Genomic DNA, 19,441 nt, shown 5'->3' with positions numbered 1-19,441 from the left:
CGTTTTAATCCTCTTTGCTGTGATGTTCATGAATGGTTCGGAATATCACCAAGATTTTCATCTTTTTACCGTTGGGGGTGGAATTACTTTGATGGTTTGTACAAGTATTTTTGTTTCACTAATAACTACTATTCCAGATACATCATGGTACGGGCTTGCATCATCCGCGTACGCGAGCATCCAAAATAGAAAAGAGTTTCTGCGTACACATGCCAATGGCCACGTATGCAGGAGTGTAAAAGTTGCATTTTTGCATATGCATGTCAACTGGATGTAATTTTTCACATTTTCGCGTACGCATGCCAGTTTCGCATACGCACGAGTACTGGACAGAGGCCAATACTCATGTCGCGTGGCACTATCCGTGTACGCATGCCCCAAAAATCTTTAAAAAGGTTGTTTGTTACAGAATTCATATTTTTGTACCGAACTTCAAACGCGCATAACGTTTTGTTTTAAGACATTTTTCATTTGTTCTTCAAACCTCTTAAACCTCTCGGATCCAACTTTCATTTAAATTAAGTTTCTTTAAAATTGAGCATCTGAAGCACAATTTATGGCTCATTGAAGTTGCCCAGGTGCCCATCGTCGCTGGCGCTAACGCAGAGAGGAGAGGAAAGAAAGGAGAGTGCCATTGTTGCTGTCCCGCCGTTCTTCATCACAGCTTAGGCCCATCGTCGCCGCTGCTGTGTTTGCGCCGTCGTCGTCCTCACCACGGAGCCAGAGTCGTCTTCATCCATGGTGGAGCCAAAGAGAGAGAGAGAGTTCGCGAAAAGAGAGAAAGTGCGTGAAGAGAGGGAGATTGACGTAGGAAAAGAGCGGTACGAGGGAGGAGGCGTCGCTATTCGCGTCACCGTCGCCGAACCCCATCGTCGTCATCGTCGCACATGGTGTCGCCATCATGGACGAACCCAGCCGGCCGCCGCCGATGTCGCATACTCTGTCGCTGCAGCTTGGGAGGTGTCATCGAGCATTTCTCACCAGAAAACGGTATTGCCATCACCGAGATCCACTTCTGGTAAGGGTTTTACTTTTTAGTTTCCGTTCTTTTGGATTTTGGGACTGTTATCGTCATTGCATGGTTGTTACAATTGCCGTCACCGAGCTTCTGGTGCCACCGTCACTTGAGATAGTTGTCGGAGCCACTGCTAGATCGGTTCAGAGGCCACTGCTGCTTCGTTCTCTTATTACAGTAAGTACCTCTGTCTCGGAGCCCTTGTCGTTAGTATTCCGTTATATGTTATTAATGATTTCATGACATTAGTGATTTAGGATTTACTTATCGAGGTTGCATGTTGCGATTAAGACCATTTCTGTTGTTGCGAACATGAGCGGAGCTGTGGAAGCAGTTGCTACTGATGCGGGCTGGGGAAGAAAGAGATTTATCGCGTTAAAGTCATTGCAAACTTGATTCCTTGAGGTAGGGGTTTATTTTAAATAAGAAAATATTTTAAGCTTTGAGTACCTAATAAGTTTAGTAGATTAATATAAATGGATAAATGCCTGGGATGTAAATGATTTTCTGTGGAGATTGATATGTTGTGTTTGTTATAAAATTGGTTTATTTCTGGATTTCTGGTGAAATTGATTGAATCTGTAGATTTTAGTTTTCTTTGATTTTAAATCGATAATGATTGGTCTTAAATGACGGATTTGAAAGCGTTGACTTAAAATGTTGGTTTTGTTGAGTTGAAGTTGAAAAGAGGGGACCCGTGATGGGTGACAAACTCCAGTTTTTAGGGGAGGTGCTGCCAAAATTTTTCTAGGAATTTGAAGGAGTTTAAGTTATGATTTTGAAAATGAATTTAGTTTGAATTAATTATCAAAAGTGATAAGTCTTAAATACTTTTAAGGATTCTAAAGAGAATTGAATTTTCATGATTTGGTTGAATTGTGAGTTTCACCCATATGATTCTTACTAATAATGAAGAGAGATTTGATTAACTAGCTAAAGATTTTATAACAATAAATTAAGTATAAATTCAAGGGATTGAAAATATGAGAGTAAGTTCGAAGTGTATGCTTGAATTAAGATGTGATTAGTGACATTTTTGAATTGATGGAGGTGTGATGGTGATTTCGATATTGAGGGAGAGGATAATGATTGAGAATGATGTTGAAATTGAAATTGACAATGAGACTGAGTCTGAGGTATATCTGCCTGGGTAGATGCAGTGGAGTGATTCTGCTTGCTCCGAGTTTATTTTTTATCTTCTGGAGTAGATGCAACGATGGTGGTTGTATCCCATTTGCTCCCAGATGTTGACCTTGTGTCGCAAGATGTGGTCGGACACTTAGACCTTTCCAGATATTATTCCTCCTTGAAGATGTGAAATTCCTCTTGGTAGATGCGCGCACGCAAGGACTGTCCAGGGTTCGCTATCGGACATGTCGGGTTGGCTGTATAACCGACAGATGAGCTCATTAGCCATAGGGGAGGCATGCATAATTTGCATTTGTGTGTTTTGTTTGGGTGTGAATCTCGTTATTGGTTTGCCTAAATGAGTAATTGCATCTATCTACTATTTGATCTAATCGTCTATCTATACTCTCTATTTGTATATGCTTTGCACTATTTTGTCTGTGTTTGACAACTGAGAGATCCCTCATACTGGCGGTGGTAACGCTGAGGGTTATTTCTGATATGTGGTGGTGGAGGTTGAGGGAGGTGGACTAGGCGTTGCTTTATTACTCTAATTTATAAATTGGTTGGTTAGGAGTGAGTGATGTAAGATGGGTAGAAAGCCCTTAGGCACGTCTTTGGTCTTTTTCATTTCTTTAAACTATTCGCCTTACTAAATTGTGAACTAAACAAGTTTTTTTACGACTTTTCAAAACACGTTTTTCTACAAAACTTTTCCAAAAGGTTATTTCAAGGATAAACTGTTTTAAAATGAAATTAATTCTATTTTCAAGTATCACTTTGCTTTGATGGTATTTCCTTCCCTACTGAGAACCTGCGAGGACGATGTTCTCACTCCCCTATAGAATTTCTTTTGCAGTGACAAGTTCAGAAAGCTTTGGCGTGAAGCCACAACCAATCTACATAGCTTTATTTATATATGTTGTATTTTCTTTTTGTTAGTTTAGTTGAGGTTTTACCTCTTGCCATTTGTCAGTTTGAGATTTTAGAGGGGCAAGACTTGTATTTGAGGAGATTTGATTAAGTCTATGTATTTATTATTATGTGAATATTAATATGTGACTATGTGGTTTAAAGTAAAGACTTTTTGATTTCATAACTAAGGATTCGGTGTATATTTGCGAAGGCTCAATATTAAATAAATATAGTATGAAAATTAAAGAATTGGAGGTAAGTAATGCCTGAAGTTTTAGTACGATCATAAGGTGTTAAAAGTAAGAGTGTTACACATATACCACAAACACATTTTCATCAACCGTTTATTCAATTCAATCTTATCTTAAGGTCTACTAGCCTAAGTTTCATAAAACATTACATATTAACTAAAGAAAATCGAAACCATACCTTGGCCAATTTCCAGACTAGTGCAAAATCACCAAATGACCTCCAACCAAGTTCAACAAAGCTCCGGCCACCAAAGTTCAATCCAATTGCCAAACCAACTCCAATAATCACAAATTTCAATCTAATATCATGCAATATACCAAAATTAATCCTAAGGTTCACAAAATTAATAATCCATAAGGGTTAGAATTTTCTTACAATACCCACTGTGATTTGGGATGAAACCTTACAATTACCCGATGCTAGATGCCACCTAAACAACCAATTTCACAAAACTCACTCAATAACTAACCCAAAATTCGAAATCTGTTAGGGTAGAAAAATGGAGTATGAAATTTGATTTCTTACCAACTTTTTTTCGCTAGAAATAACGGGCTCAGCGAGAGTTTTGCGTGGCCGCAAACGGCAAGCGAATCGGAGCACCGTATCTCAAGATATGACCAAAAGAAGAAGAAGATGAATAGTAACCTTATTAGGGTTCTTCTTCTTCAATCTCAGCAACTCTACCTCTCTTTAGTGTGTTATGAGCTGAATTGGTTAACTAATTGGGTATTTATATGTTGGGTTTGGGCCAACTTGGGCCCAGTCCAACCTTTTATCGATTTTTGGTTCGTTTGGCCCAACTTTGGGCCAAAACCTTTAGAATTAGCGCCGGATTTTCAATTCTAAATATTTTTCTAAGGATTTTTACAGTTTTATTTTCTCTCACGCAGTACCGGACAGACTTAAGCCAGTACTATTGGCTAATATACTGGTATGCGTTTCAATGCAATTTTTCGCAAAAATTACATTTTTTCCACTCAAAAAAATATACTAAATTCAAATCTCACCTTTAAATTCTCTAATTAATACTTCTAAATTTTGGAACCTATTCTGAAAATTTAAATTATTATTTTATTTTAATTAAACGGTTAATAATTTTCGGTTCTTACACAGGCGAAGGGAAAGGAACGACGACGGAGAAGGGGAATGCGGTGGCTGGGTAGGAGGAGAGCAAAGTTGGGAGACGGCTGGAAGAGGAAGAAAATGATTTCAGAAGGAAGAGGGTTACACATTTAGGGTTGGATTTGAGAATTGGGACTGAGTTAGTGGGTTTTCTCTTCTTTTTTTTCTGACGTCAAAACAACGCTATTTTTTAGATAGATTACAAAACTGAATCTTAAAAAAATTTGGCCAATTCACCGATTAACCATTGATTCGGCCAAAATTTTAGGATTAACTAGACCGGCTAAATGACTAATTCTCGGTTAATCCAGTCAAACCAACCAATTCAGTTCAATTTTCAAAACCTTACTATTTTTATAAATGATTCTGGTTGATATACAAATGGCGACTCATTTTGGTAGGCTCTTGTACAAGGTTAGATTATGCTATCTATATAGAATAGTTAACAATAACGCTATAATCATCAAAATTTGATAATTAACCATATTAAGTATATATATTAAAATTAATTACTAATATTAAATATATATTATGATCCGTTACTCAACCCTAGCCCACAACCGCTATAACCTCGGAACCTGGCATAGCTGGTAGATATACTCTCCCCGGCGACCTCCCCACTCAGGCTAGTATTATCCCAACAAATCCGGATGATAACAAACCTCAGACTCCGTCAAACCTGCAATAAAGATACGAATAACTGATCCATATAACAAACCACTCAAACAACTCACTATAAAGACTAATGAAGTACTGATCTGAAGGTACACTATTCACTCTGAATATCATCTTTATTACTCATACTTTTACTTACTTGAGCGTTGGAGTCCCTTTGCAGGTATCCAACGCCGCCTCCCCGCAAGAAAATGACGTTTCACTCCCCTTGCTCCAAGGAAAGCCAGTTCAAATATCACAAGAACGACCTATACCTCGGAGTCTATTTTCAAACAGGAACATTTGGCGCCCACCGTGAGGCCAAAATTAATCTAACCCCACCTCTTCTGTATTCTGTATATCTCTTCATTTCCTTTTGCAGGACATAAGAGATGGCGGACGAGCACAGTCACGCTCCCTCGATCAATCAGGCGGAAATTTTGGCAATCAATGAGGCCCTAAGGGCCGAGAATCAAAGGATGGTTGAGCTCCTGCGACAGATGGAGCACGACCGAAGCAAAGGAGAACACAAAAGTGCCAAAAACAAGGACAATGATGACGAGCACACCTCGAAAACTAAACACACCATCCCCAAAACCATCAAAACGACTACCAAAAAAAGAACCAACCCCTTCGCCAAAGAAGTTATGAGTTTCGAGATGCCCCAAAATTTCACCTTACCATCAACCTTAAAACCTTACAATGGAATAGGAGATTCGAATGTCCACGTCACCAAGTTCCAGGCCATGATGTTCATGAATAAGGATTCCGACCCGATCTTATGCCACACTTTCCCAACTTTCCTAGATGGAGCAGCCCTAATTTGGTTTTCCAACCTCCCTGAAGGCTCCATTTCTAACTTCGACGAACTAGCAGACCAATTCATCAACCACTTCGCCGCATCCAAAATATACGTCCATAACTCTGATTACCTAAGTACCATCAAGCAGGGATCGAACGAAAGCCTAAAAGACTAAATGACCAGGTTTGCCGAAGCAACCAACGAGATACCTAACCTAAACCCCGAAATCCACCTCCATGCCTTAAAGAGCGGCCTCCGGCCAGGGAATTCCAAGAATCCATAGTCATTGCAAAACCGAAAACCCTGGCCGAGTTCCGCGAGAAACCTACCCCAAGCAGAGACGAAGAAAGGCAAAACAGACAACCGAGCAGCAGAACGGATACGAGAACGTTCAGGCTAACACCCAAATTCGACAACTACACACCCTTCAATGCAAAAAGGGAGGACATCATAAAGGATATACTACACTCAAAACTTATCAAACCTCCAAACAGGGCCGGTACATACCAAGACCAGCGTCATGTGGACAGATCAAAGTATTGTGCCTTCCACCAGAAGTACGGCCACACCATGGACGACTGCGTAATAGCCAAGGACATCCTCAAAAAGCTCGCCTGCCAAGGACTACTGGACAAATATATTGACAGCCGAGGAAGAAAGCGAAGCACAGACGACCTCGGCCAATAATCCAAACCGACCGACAATTCCCGAGATAAAGGGAAAAAGGTAGATAACGATATCAATCCACCTCGTAGAATAATAAACTGCATTTCTGGTGGTTTTGCAGGTGGCAGATGTACAAACTCGGCATGAAAGAGGTCGTACAGAGCTATGATGACGATGACAGAATCCACCACATCCCAACCAGTCGATAAGGACAGGCCGAAAATCTCATTCATCCCCAAAGACTATAAAGCAAATGATCGAAACTTAGATGACCTGATTGTCATCACAGCACAAGTCGGGGAACCATTAGTAAAGAAGATCATAATGGACCCAGGAAGCAGCGCCGACGTACTTTTTTACTCAACCTTCCAAAAGATGAAACTCAGCGACAAGAATCTCCAACCATCTTCCGGAGAACTGGTAGGTTTCTCAGGTGAGCGTGTCTCCATTCGAGGTTATATTTGGTTACAAACCACCTTCGGAGAATATCCTAACAGTAAGACAGTAGATATACAGTATCTTATTGTAGACTGCAGAAGTCCATATAATATCATTTTAGGCAGACCAACCTTGAACGCATTCAATGCTATTGTTTCTACTGTGCATTTGTGTGTTAAGTTTCTTTCACAGGACAACAAAGTCATTACTATCCACAGAGACTAGAAAGAAGCCAGATAGTGCTATAACGCTAGTCTGAAAGACGAACAGCCAAAACAACCCAGACAGCAATATGTCCAAGCAGTATATAACTCGGATCAACTGCCTGCCCTGGCCGACCTGGACCCCAGAACCAACCATCAAGAGCGGCCAATGCCAACAGACGATCTAACCAAGATCTAATTAACAAAGAACGATGAATCCAAGTGTACATACCTCGGCAATGCACTTAAGAAAGAAGAACAGCACCAACTAACCGAGCTATTGAGACACAATGTTGACCTATTTGCATGGACCCCAACAGACATGCCAGGAATAGATCCTAACATCATTTGTCATAAGTTGGCCATCAATCCAACAGTCTGACCTATAGCCCAAAAGAAATGACACATCGGCACTGACAAGAGAGCAGCCTCCTTGGAAGAGACTCAAAAGCTACTCAACACTGGCTTCGTCAAAGAACTCAGATATTCTACTTGGTTAGCCAATGTGGTAATGGTAAAAAAGAACAACGGTAAGTGGAGGATGTGTGTGGACTATACAGACCTTAACAAGGCCTGTCCAAAGGACGCATACCCCCTCCCGTGCATTGATAAACTTGCTGATAATTCCTCTGGTTTCCAATGTTTAAGTTTCATGGATGCCTATTCTGGCTATAATCAAATCCTTATGCATAAAGCTGAACAGGATAAAACTACCTTTATTACTGACAATGGAAATTTCTGTTATAAGGTCATGCCATTTGGGCTAAAAAATGCAGGTGCTACCTACCAACGACTCATGGACAAAATTTTCACAAGCCAAATCGGACGAAACATAAAAGTCTATGTCGACAATATGGTGGCAAAATCAACACATACGGCAAACCATGTTAAAGACCTAACAGAGATATTCCAACAACTCCGAAGGTACAATATGAAGCTTAATCCTGATAAATGTGCTTTCGGAGTACAAAGCGGCAAATTCCTCGGCTTCATGCTCACTTGCCGAGGTATTGAAGCAAATCCAGCAAAATGCCAAGCAATCTTAAACATGCGAAGTCCAAAGACAGTCAAGGAGGTCCAACAACTAACCGGCCGACTCGCAGCCTTAGCTAGGTTCTTGCCTCGAGTAGCCCATAGATCACACTATTTTTTCAATAATCTACGAAAACAAGAGGAGTTTCACTGGACTGAGGAATGCAAAACGGCTTTCACTGAGCTCAAGGCCATACTTTCAGCTACTCCAATCCTCCAAACTCCAGAAGCTGGTAAACCGCTCTATCTATATTTATCTATTACTGACCAGGCTATCAGCTCTGTCTTGGTAACAGAAGCAGAAAAGCAGCAACACTCGGTGTACTTTGTCAGCAAATCACTTCAAAACGCCGAGGTCCGTTACCCAAAAATAGAAAAACTGGCTCTAGCTTTGGTCACAACAGCCAGACGCCTACGACACTACTTCCAAAGCCACACCATCGTGGTCCGAACAAAACAACCCTTAAGACAAATACTGACCAAGCCCGAGCTAGCAGAAAGATTAATCAAATGGTAGATCGAGCTGTCAGAATACGACATCCAATACCAATCCAGAGGAGCCATCAAATTCCAAGCACTAGCCGACTTTATTACAGAACTCACTACAGAAGAACAAGATTCTGAAAACAATATATAGACACTATATGTTGATGGCGCCTCAAACAGCAAAGGTTCTGGAGCAGGAATACTCCTCAAAGACAAACACGGAACACAATTCGAGCAATCCTTGCAATTTACTTTTCATGCAAGCAACAACCAAGCAGAGTATGAAGCTCTAATAGCAGGACTTCGACTGGCTCACACAATGGGAATAGCACATTTAAACGTCAAATGCGACTCCCTCCTTGTGGTACAACAGGTAACAGGTATTTTCCAAGTAAAAGACCCGTTGTTAGAAAAATACAATATCATAGTCAATAACCTCGTCAAAAATTTTCAAAAATTCAACATATCCCATATACCTCGGGAACAAAATGACAGAGCAGATATTCTCTCAAAATTAGCAACAACAAGAACTCAAACTACACCACCCATCTTATCCCAACTAACACTCGAAGAACCTAGTGTTATACTAACATAAATCTCGAGTATTTTGCAGGAGGATGACTGGAGATCACCCTTCATCACTTACTTGCAAATAGGTAACATCCCTAGCAACATCCAAAATCAACAAAAGTTCAAATGAAGAACGAGCTTCTACACAATGCTCGGAGCCGACTTATACAAAAGAGGATTCACAAGACCCCTGCTAAGATGCCTAAATACAGCAGAGGCCAAATTGGCAATAGATGAAGTCCATGAAGGAGTCTGTGGCACACACATCGGCGGCTGAAGTCTAGCTGCCAAAATCCTCTGAGCTGGTTACTACTGACCGACGTTACAACAAGACTGCATGAATAAAGTCAAAGATTGCAACCACTGCCAACGCCATGCACCCATCATCCATAACCCAGCCGAGCAATTACACACATCCGAGATATGCTAGCCATTCAACAAATGGGGGCTAGATACCCTCGAACCATTTCCACCCGCTCCAAGCCAGGTTAAATTTTTAATTGTCGCCATAGATTACTTCACAAAATGGATAGAGGCTACACCATTAGCAAAAATCACTTCTGAAAAAATGATTTCTTTCGTATGAAAAAACATACTATGCCGTTTTGGTATTCCTCAATCCATCATCATCGATAATGGTAGACAATTTATAGATCAAAAGTTTACAAACTTTTTACAAAATTTCAAAATAGTTCAACAATTATCTTCTGTCGAACATCCACAAACTAACGGCTTAGCTGAAGCCGCCAATAAGATCATTTTGCAGGGACTCAAAAAGAAGCTTGATGACTCAAAAGGAGAATGGGCCGAGCTTATTCCCGAAGTACTATGGGGCTATAACACAACTGAACAATCAGCAACAAAGGAAACACTATTCAAGCTAGTCTACGAAAGCGACGCAATGATACCAATTGAGGTATCCCTACAAAATACCAGAACTACAAATACAAGCGAAAGCGATAATGCCGAAAGCAGAAGAGCCGAGCTCAACCTTGTAGAGGAAGCTCGAGACAAATCCGCACTACAACAAACAGCGACAAGATGAGCTATAGCTCGGAAATACAACAGGAAGCTCAAGCAAAGAACATTCTCAGAAGGAGACCTCGTACTAAGAAAAGTCGAGGACATACGAAAGCCACAAAGACATGGCAAGCTAAGTGCAAATTGGGAAGGACCATTCAGAATACAAAAAGTCGTCGGCAATGGAGCATACAAAATACAAAGACTTGATGGAGCTATACTACCAAATACTTGGAACATATCCTCTCTTAAAATGTACTTCAGTTAGTCTATAAGTCGGACATGGTGATGCACTCTTTTTTTTACTACCAAACTTTATCCCTAAGGAGGGTTTTGCTGGAGAGGTTTTAATGAGGCACACCACCCTGCATTCTTTTCAATCAATCAAATTGCACAACTAAGAAACACAACTATCCATATCCTATCTAACATTCCATTCGCGTAACTACACTCAAACAACCAATAATTACTCTTCGACATATTCAAGCTATTGCAAAACAAATCAAACATTCCATACGTTTATCAAACCTAGTTCTTAACTTACTAAACTTCCTCCAAATACACACAGTGCCAAATAAAAACATTCAAAAGACTATAAATATCACTGATCGTGCATATTTCATTTCACAGTCCTATGCACAGAACGAAAATGCAAGCCGTTCAGAGGTACGAAAAACAAAACCCCGTACCATACGTCATATCCTAATAATTCGATTCTTACGAACAAACAAACACTAATATATCATTACTTTTTCCAAACAAACTCAAAATATGAGATACGAACAAAGCCAAAATATTATCATCATTGTTCAGCTAAAAGCTAGCAATTCATACCAAACAGTCGAGGGGCTAAGAGTCAAACGAAGTTCAAAAGATCTACATACGAAAAGAAAATTGGTCACAAACTATGCACCAGGATTCTCGCCTTCACCTTCGACACCATCATCATCATCCACCAACTCATCACCTATGACCACCTTGCAAGGGTCCATCCTCGACAAATCAGCAGTAGGCACCAAAAACTTAATCTGCTCAACCGCCCTCTCAAACCCAGCCAAAAACATTTTCAAGCCATAGTCCTCTTTTTCAGCTTCAACCTGTTTCTCGGCACCAAGCATAACCAGCCTAGCCTCAAGAGCTGTTTTTTCTTCACCATATTTCTTCATTGAGGTTTTAGCAGCAACCAGTTTCTCCACTAACTGATTCACCATATCCAACGCATCACGCAGCTTGCTACTCTTCTCCAAGTTCTCTCGCATAAGCTGGTCCATCGCAGCCTTATCAAAAGTAGTCCTCGAATGCTTCAACTCCTCAGTCCAACCAATGCACATCAACTGAGCACCAATCACCTGACACGGAACATACACACAGCATCAGCACAACAAATCCAATACATCTACAAACACACTAAAATACTAATCACCTGCAAGTACTGGGCCACCCCAACGTCTCCGACTTCATGAACAAGTTTTACATCCGCAGGGTTCTGACCATGTTCATCGGCCAGCATAGTAAATGGGAAATGCTCACTCCACAGCGACGTTATATCTTCCTCACCACTATAACCATGTAACCCTTTTTGATTGTCCGTAAACTTCTTAACCTGCTCCAGATCAACCTCCTTCAACTCACCTTTCTTTGAATTAGCCCTTTTACGCTTCAAGCTAATTCTCTTAACTGGAGAAGGCTGATTTACCTCCCTTCCTTTCTCTGCCATAGTTTGACTACTAGACCCCTGCTTTTCCACGTTCTTGCTATGGAAAAACACCCGCAAGCTATCAGAAGTGACCTTAGGAGCCCTCCCAACTGCAAATCGAAACAATCAGCAAACCAACCAAATACTGCAAAATACATAAACAAACAAAGAAACAAGCTTATTTACGTATATATTCAGATAACGCATCGCTATCAGTTTCAAGCTCTAAAATATCAACAACAGAAAGAAGGGAGGACGAGGATATATGGTTTACCAAAAACTCAACAACCATTTCATTTTCATACTCCATCCTACCAAGAATCTGCTTAGGCCTTGGAACCCAGAATAAAGGAAATTTCTCTAACAAACAATCATCAATATACCACGAAAAATCACTCTCAACAACACCAACTCTCAGAAACATAGATTTAAAACCCTTAAAAGAGGAACGATACAGGCTGAAGATTGCACGGCCCGGGACACTAGCTAGGTTTAACCAGTAACCCCTCTTTACCCCCTTACATTGAAACAGAGCAAAGAAAACCTCCAACGATGCCTCAATCTCCAACACACCCATCAAAATTTTGAAAGCCCTAATGAACGCCCAAGAGTTTGGATGCAATTGTGATGGCGCACATTTTAACTACATCAACACACCACGCTCAAACTCAGAAAAAGGAAACCTAATTCCTAACTCTACAAAAACAGCACTATACATATAAAAATACTCAAAACTTTCACCACGATGGAAAACATGGTCAGAAGCGTTGCATGGCAAAAACCTAAGGTTAACCCCACTACCTGCCTTAACCCAAGAGGATGGCGAACCCAATTGAGAAATACTCCGATCATCGTCAAATACAGACACCCAACCCTTCACAGACTCAGCAACCCACCCATAAGGATCTGCGGGATCACAAACAAAAACTTCTTCAACAATTTTGTCGACATCATCCACCACCCCCTTCTTCTTCCTACCCTTAACCTTCTTCTCAACTATAATACCTTTTCCCTTATCCATTAGTAAAACAACAAAATAGAAGCAGAAGTAGAAAACACTAACCTTTTCTGCTCATTTCCAATCGCAGGGAAGAAGTAAAAACAGCAGCAGTAACCCAAAAGTCCACAAAATCCACCAGCCCACTAACCTAATCTTCAGGTAAACAGCAAAAACCACCCAAACAAACCCTAACCATTGATTCTGATTACCGTTTTCAAAACCAACGTCCCTGATTAATGACTATCCCTATTCCCAATAAAACTTTAAAAGCACTTCACACGTTTCCCGACAATTTCTCTCTCATCCAAATGTCTACCCAATTTACCGCCAAAACATCAAGCTTGAACCATTTTTTCAAACGCCAACACCAAAACATGTCGATCTTGAGGGCTACCATCATACCCGGTTCTGAGCTATACAATAAGCTCGACCTGTTATCATAGTTGTAAGAACCGAATCGATGATCAAACCGGTCAGGTTATTGGTTCACCGGTTTATTGGTTCAACCGATAAACCGTTGGTTGAACCGGTAAAACCGGTTTCACGTAAATAAAAAATATAAAATACTAAAAATAGTCATAAACTTAATAAATTCAAAATACATATCTTTAGTTCTTTACCAACATTTTAAAAATAACCAAGTTTCAAAGTCTAAATATAACTAATACAAAGATAAACATGAAATTAGTTAGTACTAGTACATTAGCATCTTAATTAAACACAATAAGGATAACAATTCATAAACTAAATCCAAGGAGTGATTTTGAAGTTGGCAAGTTGCTCTTCATCTGACAAATGTGGGGCTACATCCTGATTGGTTTCATTTTGATTTGCATTTTCCATAGAATTATTAGCTCCATCATCATCCCGATCATCTTCCAAATCCAATTGATCTAGCATTATAGATAATGTTTCACAAATTAAGATAAAAAATAATATAAAACATGTTATAAGGCATACGAAAATTATAGTTGATCATAATTCATAAATAAATAAAAGCATACGTAAATCATCTAAAGGTGATTGAAGAGACATATTTGCAAGATCATTTCGTAAAGCATCAACTTCTTCAGGAGTTAAAAATGGTGGTGAATCTTCCAGTATCCATTCCGAATGATCCTCAAATGCATCAAGACAAATTGGATCATAAACTTGGTTTCTCATTTGGTTCCTATGTTATCAATATATTTCGTTACTCATGTGATGATTAAGATTTTAAAATAATGCTTTCAACTTAAAACAATCAAGAAAGTACCTTTGTTGTAACCTTAAGTTGTAATGAACATAAACAAGATCATTAAGTTTTTGATGCTCTAACCGATTCCTCTTCTTTAAGTGAATGTGTTCAAAAATACTCCAGTTACGCTCACAACCTGAAGAGCTACAAGTTTGGCTTAAAACATGAATAGCCAACTTTTGCAAATTTGGTGCTCCACAACCATAAGATTCCCACCATTGATCTTAACATAAAAAACAGATAAATAATTTATCACAATCATAAATATCACATAATAAATACATCACAATCATGAAAGACTAAATTTATAAAGAAATTCACCTGGCATAACAGTGGTTCGTTCACGTATTGCAGAGGGTCTTCCAAAATCTTGCTTAGCATTCCTAAAGATCCTCTTCTCATTTGTCAGCTTAGAATTCAATACAGGATCATCATAAGCATATTTCTCAATGACATCCAACAAGCCAGAAGTCGTTTGTTTGTGCTTTTCAAATTCTCCAGCATTAAATCGAAAAGCTGGATTCAACCAATAACCAGCGGCATGAAGATTTTTCTTAAGTTGTGCATCCCAACGGGTATCTAAAATCTTCAAATAAGGATCAGCAACCTTTTTTCTTTTCTGAAACCTCTTCACTATTTCTTCTCTAGCCTTATAAATAGCTTGATAAAGAAAACCCACGGCAGCTCTGTCTTCACTATCCACAATACGTAAAACACGAACAAGTGGCTCAGTAAGCTTAACAATATCAGTGCATTGACTCCAAAATTTAGAATCCAAGACTTGATCCACAAATTTCTTAGCTTTGGCTTCTTTGGAGTAAGCTTAAACCGATGAATTCCTCCACCCCTAATAAGCTTCTCACAATATATCCATAGCAGAATTGTTTTTCCAGACTCCACAACTTGTTTACAATGACCCCATGCAGGATCGGTTTTTGCTCTATTATTGTTTTTTTGGGTTCCGATTGATGCATCAAGAGTTGATCCTTGTTCTTGCGAAGATGGTGTTTATGATGGTGTATTCGCAGAAGCCATTTGATGAGAGGATAATTTATACGCTTTTTGGCATTATTTTTAAGTAGTTTTAGTATAATTTAGTTACTTTTTACTATATTTTTATTAGTTTTTAAATAAAAATCACATTTCTGGACTTTACTATGAGTTTGTGTGTTTTTCTGTAATTTCAGGTATTTTCTGGCTGAAATTGAGGGACTTGAGCAAAAATCTAATTCAAAGGCTGAAGAAGGACTGCAGATGCTGTTGGATTCTGACCTCCCTGCACTCAAAATGGATTTTTCTGGAGCTATAGAAACCCAATTGGCGCGCTCTCAATTGCATTGGAAAGTAGACATCTAGGGCTTTCCAGCAATATATAATAGTCCATACTTTGCCTGAGTTTTGACGACATACAGCTTGCCATAGAAAGGAGTATAAATGATTGAATGGAAGCAATAGGAAAGCTGAGATTCAGAAAGAGCAAGGCATCTCCATACGCTTATCTGAAATTCTCACCAATGAATTACATAAGTATTTCTATCTTTATTTTATATTTTATTTATATCTTAATTATCAAATCTCCATAACCATTTGAATCTATCTGACTGAGATTTACAAGATGACCATAGATTGCTTCAAGCCGACAATCTCCGTGGGATCGACCCTTACATACGTAAGGTTTATTACTTGTGCGACCCAGTGCACTTGCTGGTTAGTTGTATCGGAATTTTGAAAAAGAATTTGAGATTATGAACGTGCGTAGTGAGTTTTTGGCGCCGTTGCTGGGAATGAATAATCACGATTTCGTGCACCAAGTTTTTGGCGCCGTTGCCGGGGATTGTTCAAGTTTGGACAACTGACGGTTCATCTTGTTGCTCAGATTAGGTAATTTTATTTTAATTTTAAGCTTTTTGTTTTTATTATTCTTATTTTCAAAAAAAATTTCAAAAAAAATAATAAATTATTCTATGTTCTTCAAAATTTTTAAGAATGAATTCTAGAGTTTCATGAGATATGTTGAATCCTGGCTGGCTGTTAAGCCATGTCTAATCTTTTGGACCGAGGTTTCAACTATCCTTAGAAGAGCTTCTTTGTCTTTCTCAACAATTTAGTTGTTGTATGTAATGTTCTGCTGAAGCTTGGCTGGCCATTGGCCATGTCTAGTGTTTTGGACCGGAGCTTTCACTGAAAGCTTGGCTACTAGCCATGTCTAATTCCTGGACCGAAGCTTTAGACTAACATTGCATGATTCCTGGAATTCTTATTAGAAATTTTGAAATCCTTATTTTTCTTTTTTAAATTAATTTTCGAAAAATACTAAAAAAATTTTAATAAAATCATAAAACCAAAAAGAATTTTGTGTTTCTTGTTTGAGTCTAGTGTCAAATTGTAAGTTTGGTGTCAATTGCATGTTTTAATTTCCAAAAAAAAATTCGAAAATTCATACATGTGTTCCTCATGATCTTCAAGTTATTCTTGATGAACTTCTTTGTTTGATCTTTGCATTTTCATGTTTTGTGTCTTTTCTTGTTTTTCATATGCATTTCAATTTGTTAGTGTCTCAACATTAAAAATTTCTAAGTTTGGTGTCTTGCATGTGTGTCTTTTCTTAAAAATTTTCAAAAATAAGTTCTTGATGTTTATCTTGATCTTCAAAGTGTTCTTGGTGTTCATCTTGACATTCAAGGTGTTCTTGCATATTTTTCTTGTTTTGATTCATAATTTTTTTGTCTTGTGTCTTTTTTGTGTTTTTCTCTTTCTTCATTAATAATTCAAAAATCAAAAAAATATCTTTCCCTTATTCTTCTCATAAAATTCGAATATTTGAGTTGACTTTTTCAAAAAATTTTAAAAATCTAGTTGTTTCTTATGAGTCAAATCAAATTTTCAATTTAAAAATCTTATCTTTTCAAAACCTTTTCAAAAATCAAATCTTTCTCATTTTTTATATATATTTTTGAAATTTTTAAAAATGATTTTCAAAATCTTTTTCTTAATTTCATTTCATAATTTCAAAATCTTTACTAACAATTAATGTGATTGGTTCAAAAATTTTAAAGTTTGTTACTTGCCTATTAAGAAAGGTTCAATCTTTAAATTTTAAAATCATATCTTTTAGTTTCTTGTTAGTCAAGTAATCAACTTTAATTTTCAAAATCAAATCTTTCTAAATTTCTTTTTCAAATCTTTTTCAAAATAAATTCCAATCACATCTTTTTCAAAACTTATTTCAAAATCTTTTCTAACTTCTTATCTCTTCAAATTTGATTTTCAAAATCTTTTTTCAATTAACTACTTAACTTTTTGTTTGATTTTAAAATTCTTATTTTTTTCAAAACTATCTAACTACTTTTCTCTCTCTGATTTTCAAAAATCACTAACCATTTTTTTTCAAAAATATTTTTAATTTAGTAATTTATTTAATTTTCAAAATTATTTTGTTTCTCTTTTTGATTTTCGAATTCTAACTACATTTTAAAATAAAAATAAAAATATTTTCCTTTTACTTTATTTAATTTTTGAATTCTTCTCTCTCTCATCTCCTTCTATTTATTTATTTATTTACTAACACTCCTCTCCCACTCAAAAATTCGAACTCTCTCTCCCTCTCTGTGTTCGAATTATATTCTTCTCTTCTTCTACTCATAAAAGGGAATCTCTATACTGTGACATAGAGGATTCCTATTATTTTCTATTCTCTTCTTTTTCATATGAGCAGGGACAAGGATAAGAACATTCTTGTTGAAGCTGATCCGGAACCTGAAAGGACTCTAAAGAGGAAGCTAAGAGAAGTTAAGGCACAACACTCTGGAGAGGACCTAACAGAAATTTTTGAAAAAGAAGAAGACATGGCAGCCGAAAATAACAACAATGCCAACAATGCAAGAAAGATGCTTGGTGACTTCATTGCACCCTCTGCTGACTTCTATGGAAGAAGCATCTCAATTCCTGCTATTGGAGCAAACAACTTTGAGCTTAAGCCTCAATTAGTTTCTCTAATGCAATAGAATTACAAGTTTCATGGACTTCCAATGGAAGATCCGCATCAGTTTTTAGCTGAATTTTTGCAAATCTGTGACACTGTCAAGACCAATGGAGTTGATTCCGAGGTCTACAGGCTTATGCTTTTCCCTTTTGTTGTAAGAGACAGAGCTAGAATATAGTTGGATTCACAACCTAAGGATAGCCTGAACTCTTGGGATAAGCTGATCAGTGCTTTTCTGGCCAAATTCTTTCCACCTCAAAAGATGAGCAAGCTTAGAGTGGAAATCCAAACCTTTAGACAGAAGGAAGGAGAGTCCCTCTATGAAGCTTGGGAAAGATATAAGCAACTGATCAAAAGGTGTCCTACTGACATGCTTCCAGAATGGAGCATCATATGTATATTCTATGATGGTCTGTCTAAGTTGTCAAAAATGTCATTAGACCATTCTGCAGGAGGATCTCTTCATCTGAAAACCCCTACAGAAGCTCAGGAAATCATTAAAATGGTTGCAAATAACCAGTTCATGTACACCCCTGAGAGGAATCCTGTGAACAATGGGACGCCTCAGAAAAAGGGAGTTCTTGAAATTGATACTCTGAATGCCATATTGGCTCAGAACAAAATATTGACTCAGCAAGTCAATATGATTTCTCAGAGTCTGAATGGATTACAAGCTGCATCCAATAGTACTAAAGAAGCATCTTCTGAAGAAGAATCTTATGATCCTGAGAACCCTGCAATAGCAAAGGTGAATTAAATGGGAGACCCTATGGAAACACCTATAATCCTTCATGGAAAAATCATCCAAATTTCTCATGGAAGGACCAACAGAAGCCTCAACAAGGCTTCAACAATAATGGTGGAAGAAATAGGTTTAGCAATAGCAAGCCTTTTCTATCATCTTTTCAGCAACAGACAGAGAATTCTGAACAGAGCCATTCTGGCCTGGCAGCCACAGTCTCTGATCTATCCAAGACCACACTAAGTTTCATGAGTGAAACAAGGTCCTCCATTAGAAATTTGGAGGCACAGGTGGATCAGCTGAGTAAGAAGATTACTGAAACTCCTTCCAATACTCTCCCAAGCAATACAGAAGAAAATCCCAAGAGAGAGTGCAAGGCCATAACCATGACCAACACGGCCGAACCTGGAGAGAGTGAGGAGGACGTGAGTCCCAGTGAGAAAAGCCTCATGGGACGTCCTCTGGACAGAAAAGAGTTTTC

The 19,441-nt window shown here is 38.3% G+C and overlaps 1 protein-coding gene across 1 annotated transcript; it reads left to right on the top strand.

Annotated features, from left to right (window-relative positions):
- Positions 1–6,728: 6,728 nt before the first annotated feature.
- Positions 6,729–7,217, top strand: LOC140180675 (uncharacterized). Its single transcript, XM_072221946.1, has one exon. The coding sequence runs from the start codon at positions 6,729–6,731 to the stop codon at positions 7,215–7,217; it is 489 nt and encodes a 162-aa protein (XP_072078047.1).
- Positions 7,218–19,441: the final 12,224 nt, after the last annotated feature.

The sequence above is a fragment of the Arachis hypogaea genome, chromosome 17, assembly GCF_003086295.3.
Source record: "Arachis hypogaea cultivar Tifrunner chromosome 17, arahy.Tifrunner.gnm2.J5K5, whole genome shotgun sequence".
Classification (NCBI taxonomy): domain Eukaryota; kingdom Viridiplantae; phylum Streptophyta; class Magnoliopsida; order Fabales; family Fabaceae; genus Arachis; species Arachis hypogaea.
The sequence above is the reverse complement of the archived record's forward strand: the minus strand, read 5'-3'. Positions and strand labels throughout refer to the sequence as shown.

Coding starts and splice junctions, on each gene's coding strand:
- LOC140180675 (XM_072221946.1), top strand. CDS start 6,729: ATGACAGAATCCACCACATCCCAACCAGTCGATAAGGACAGGCCGAAA.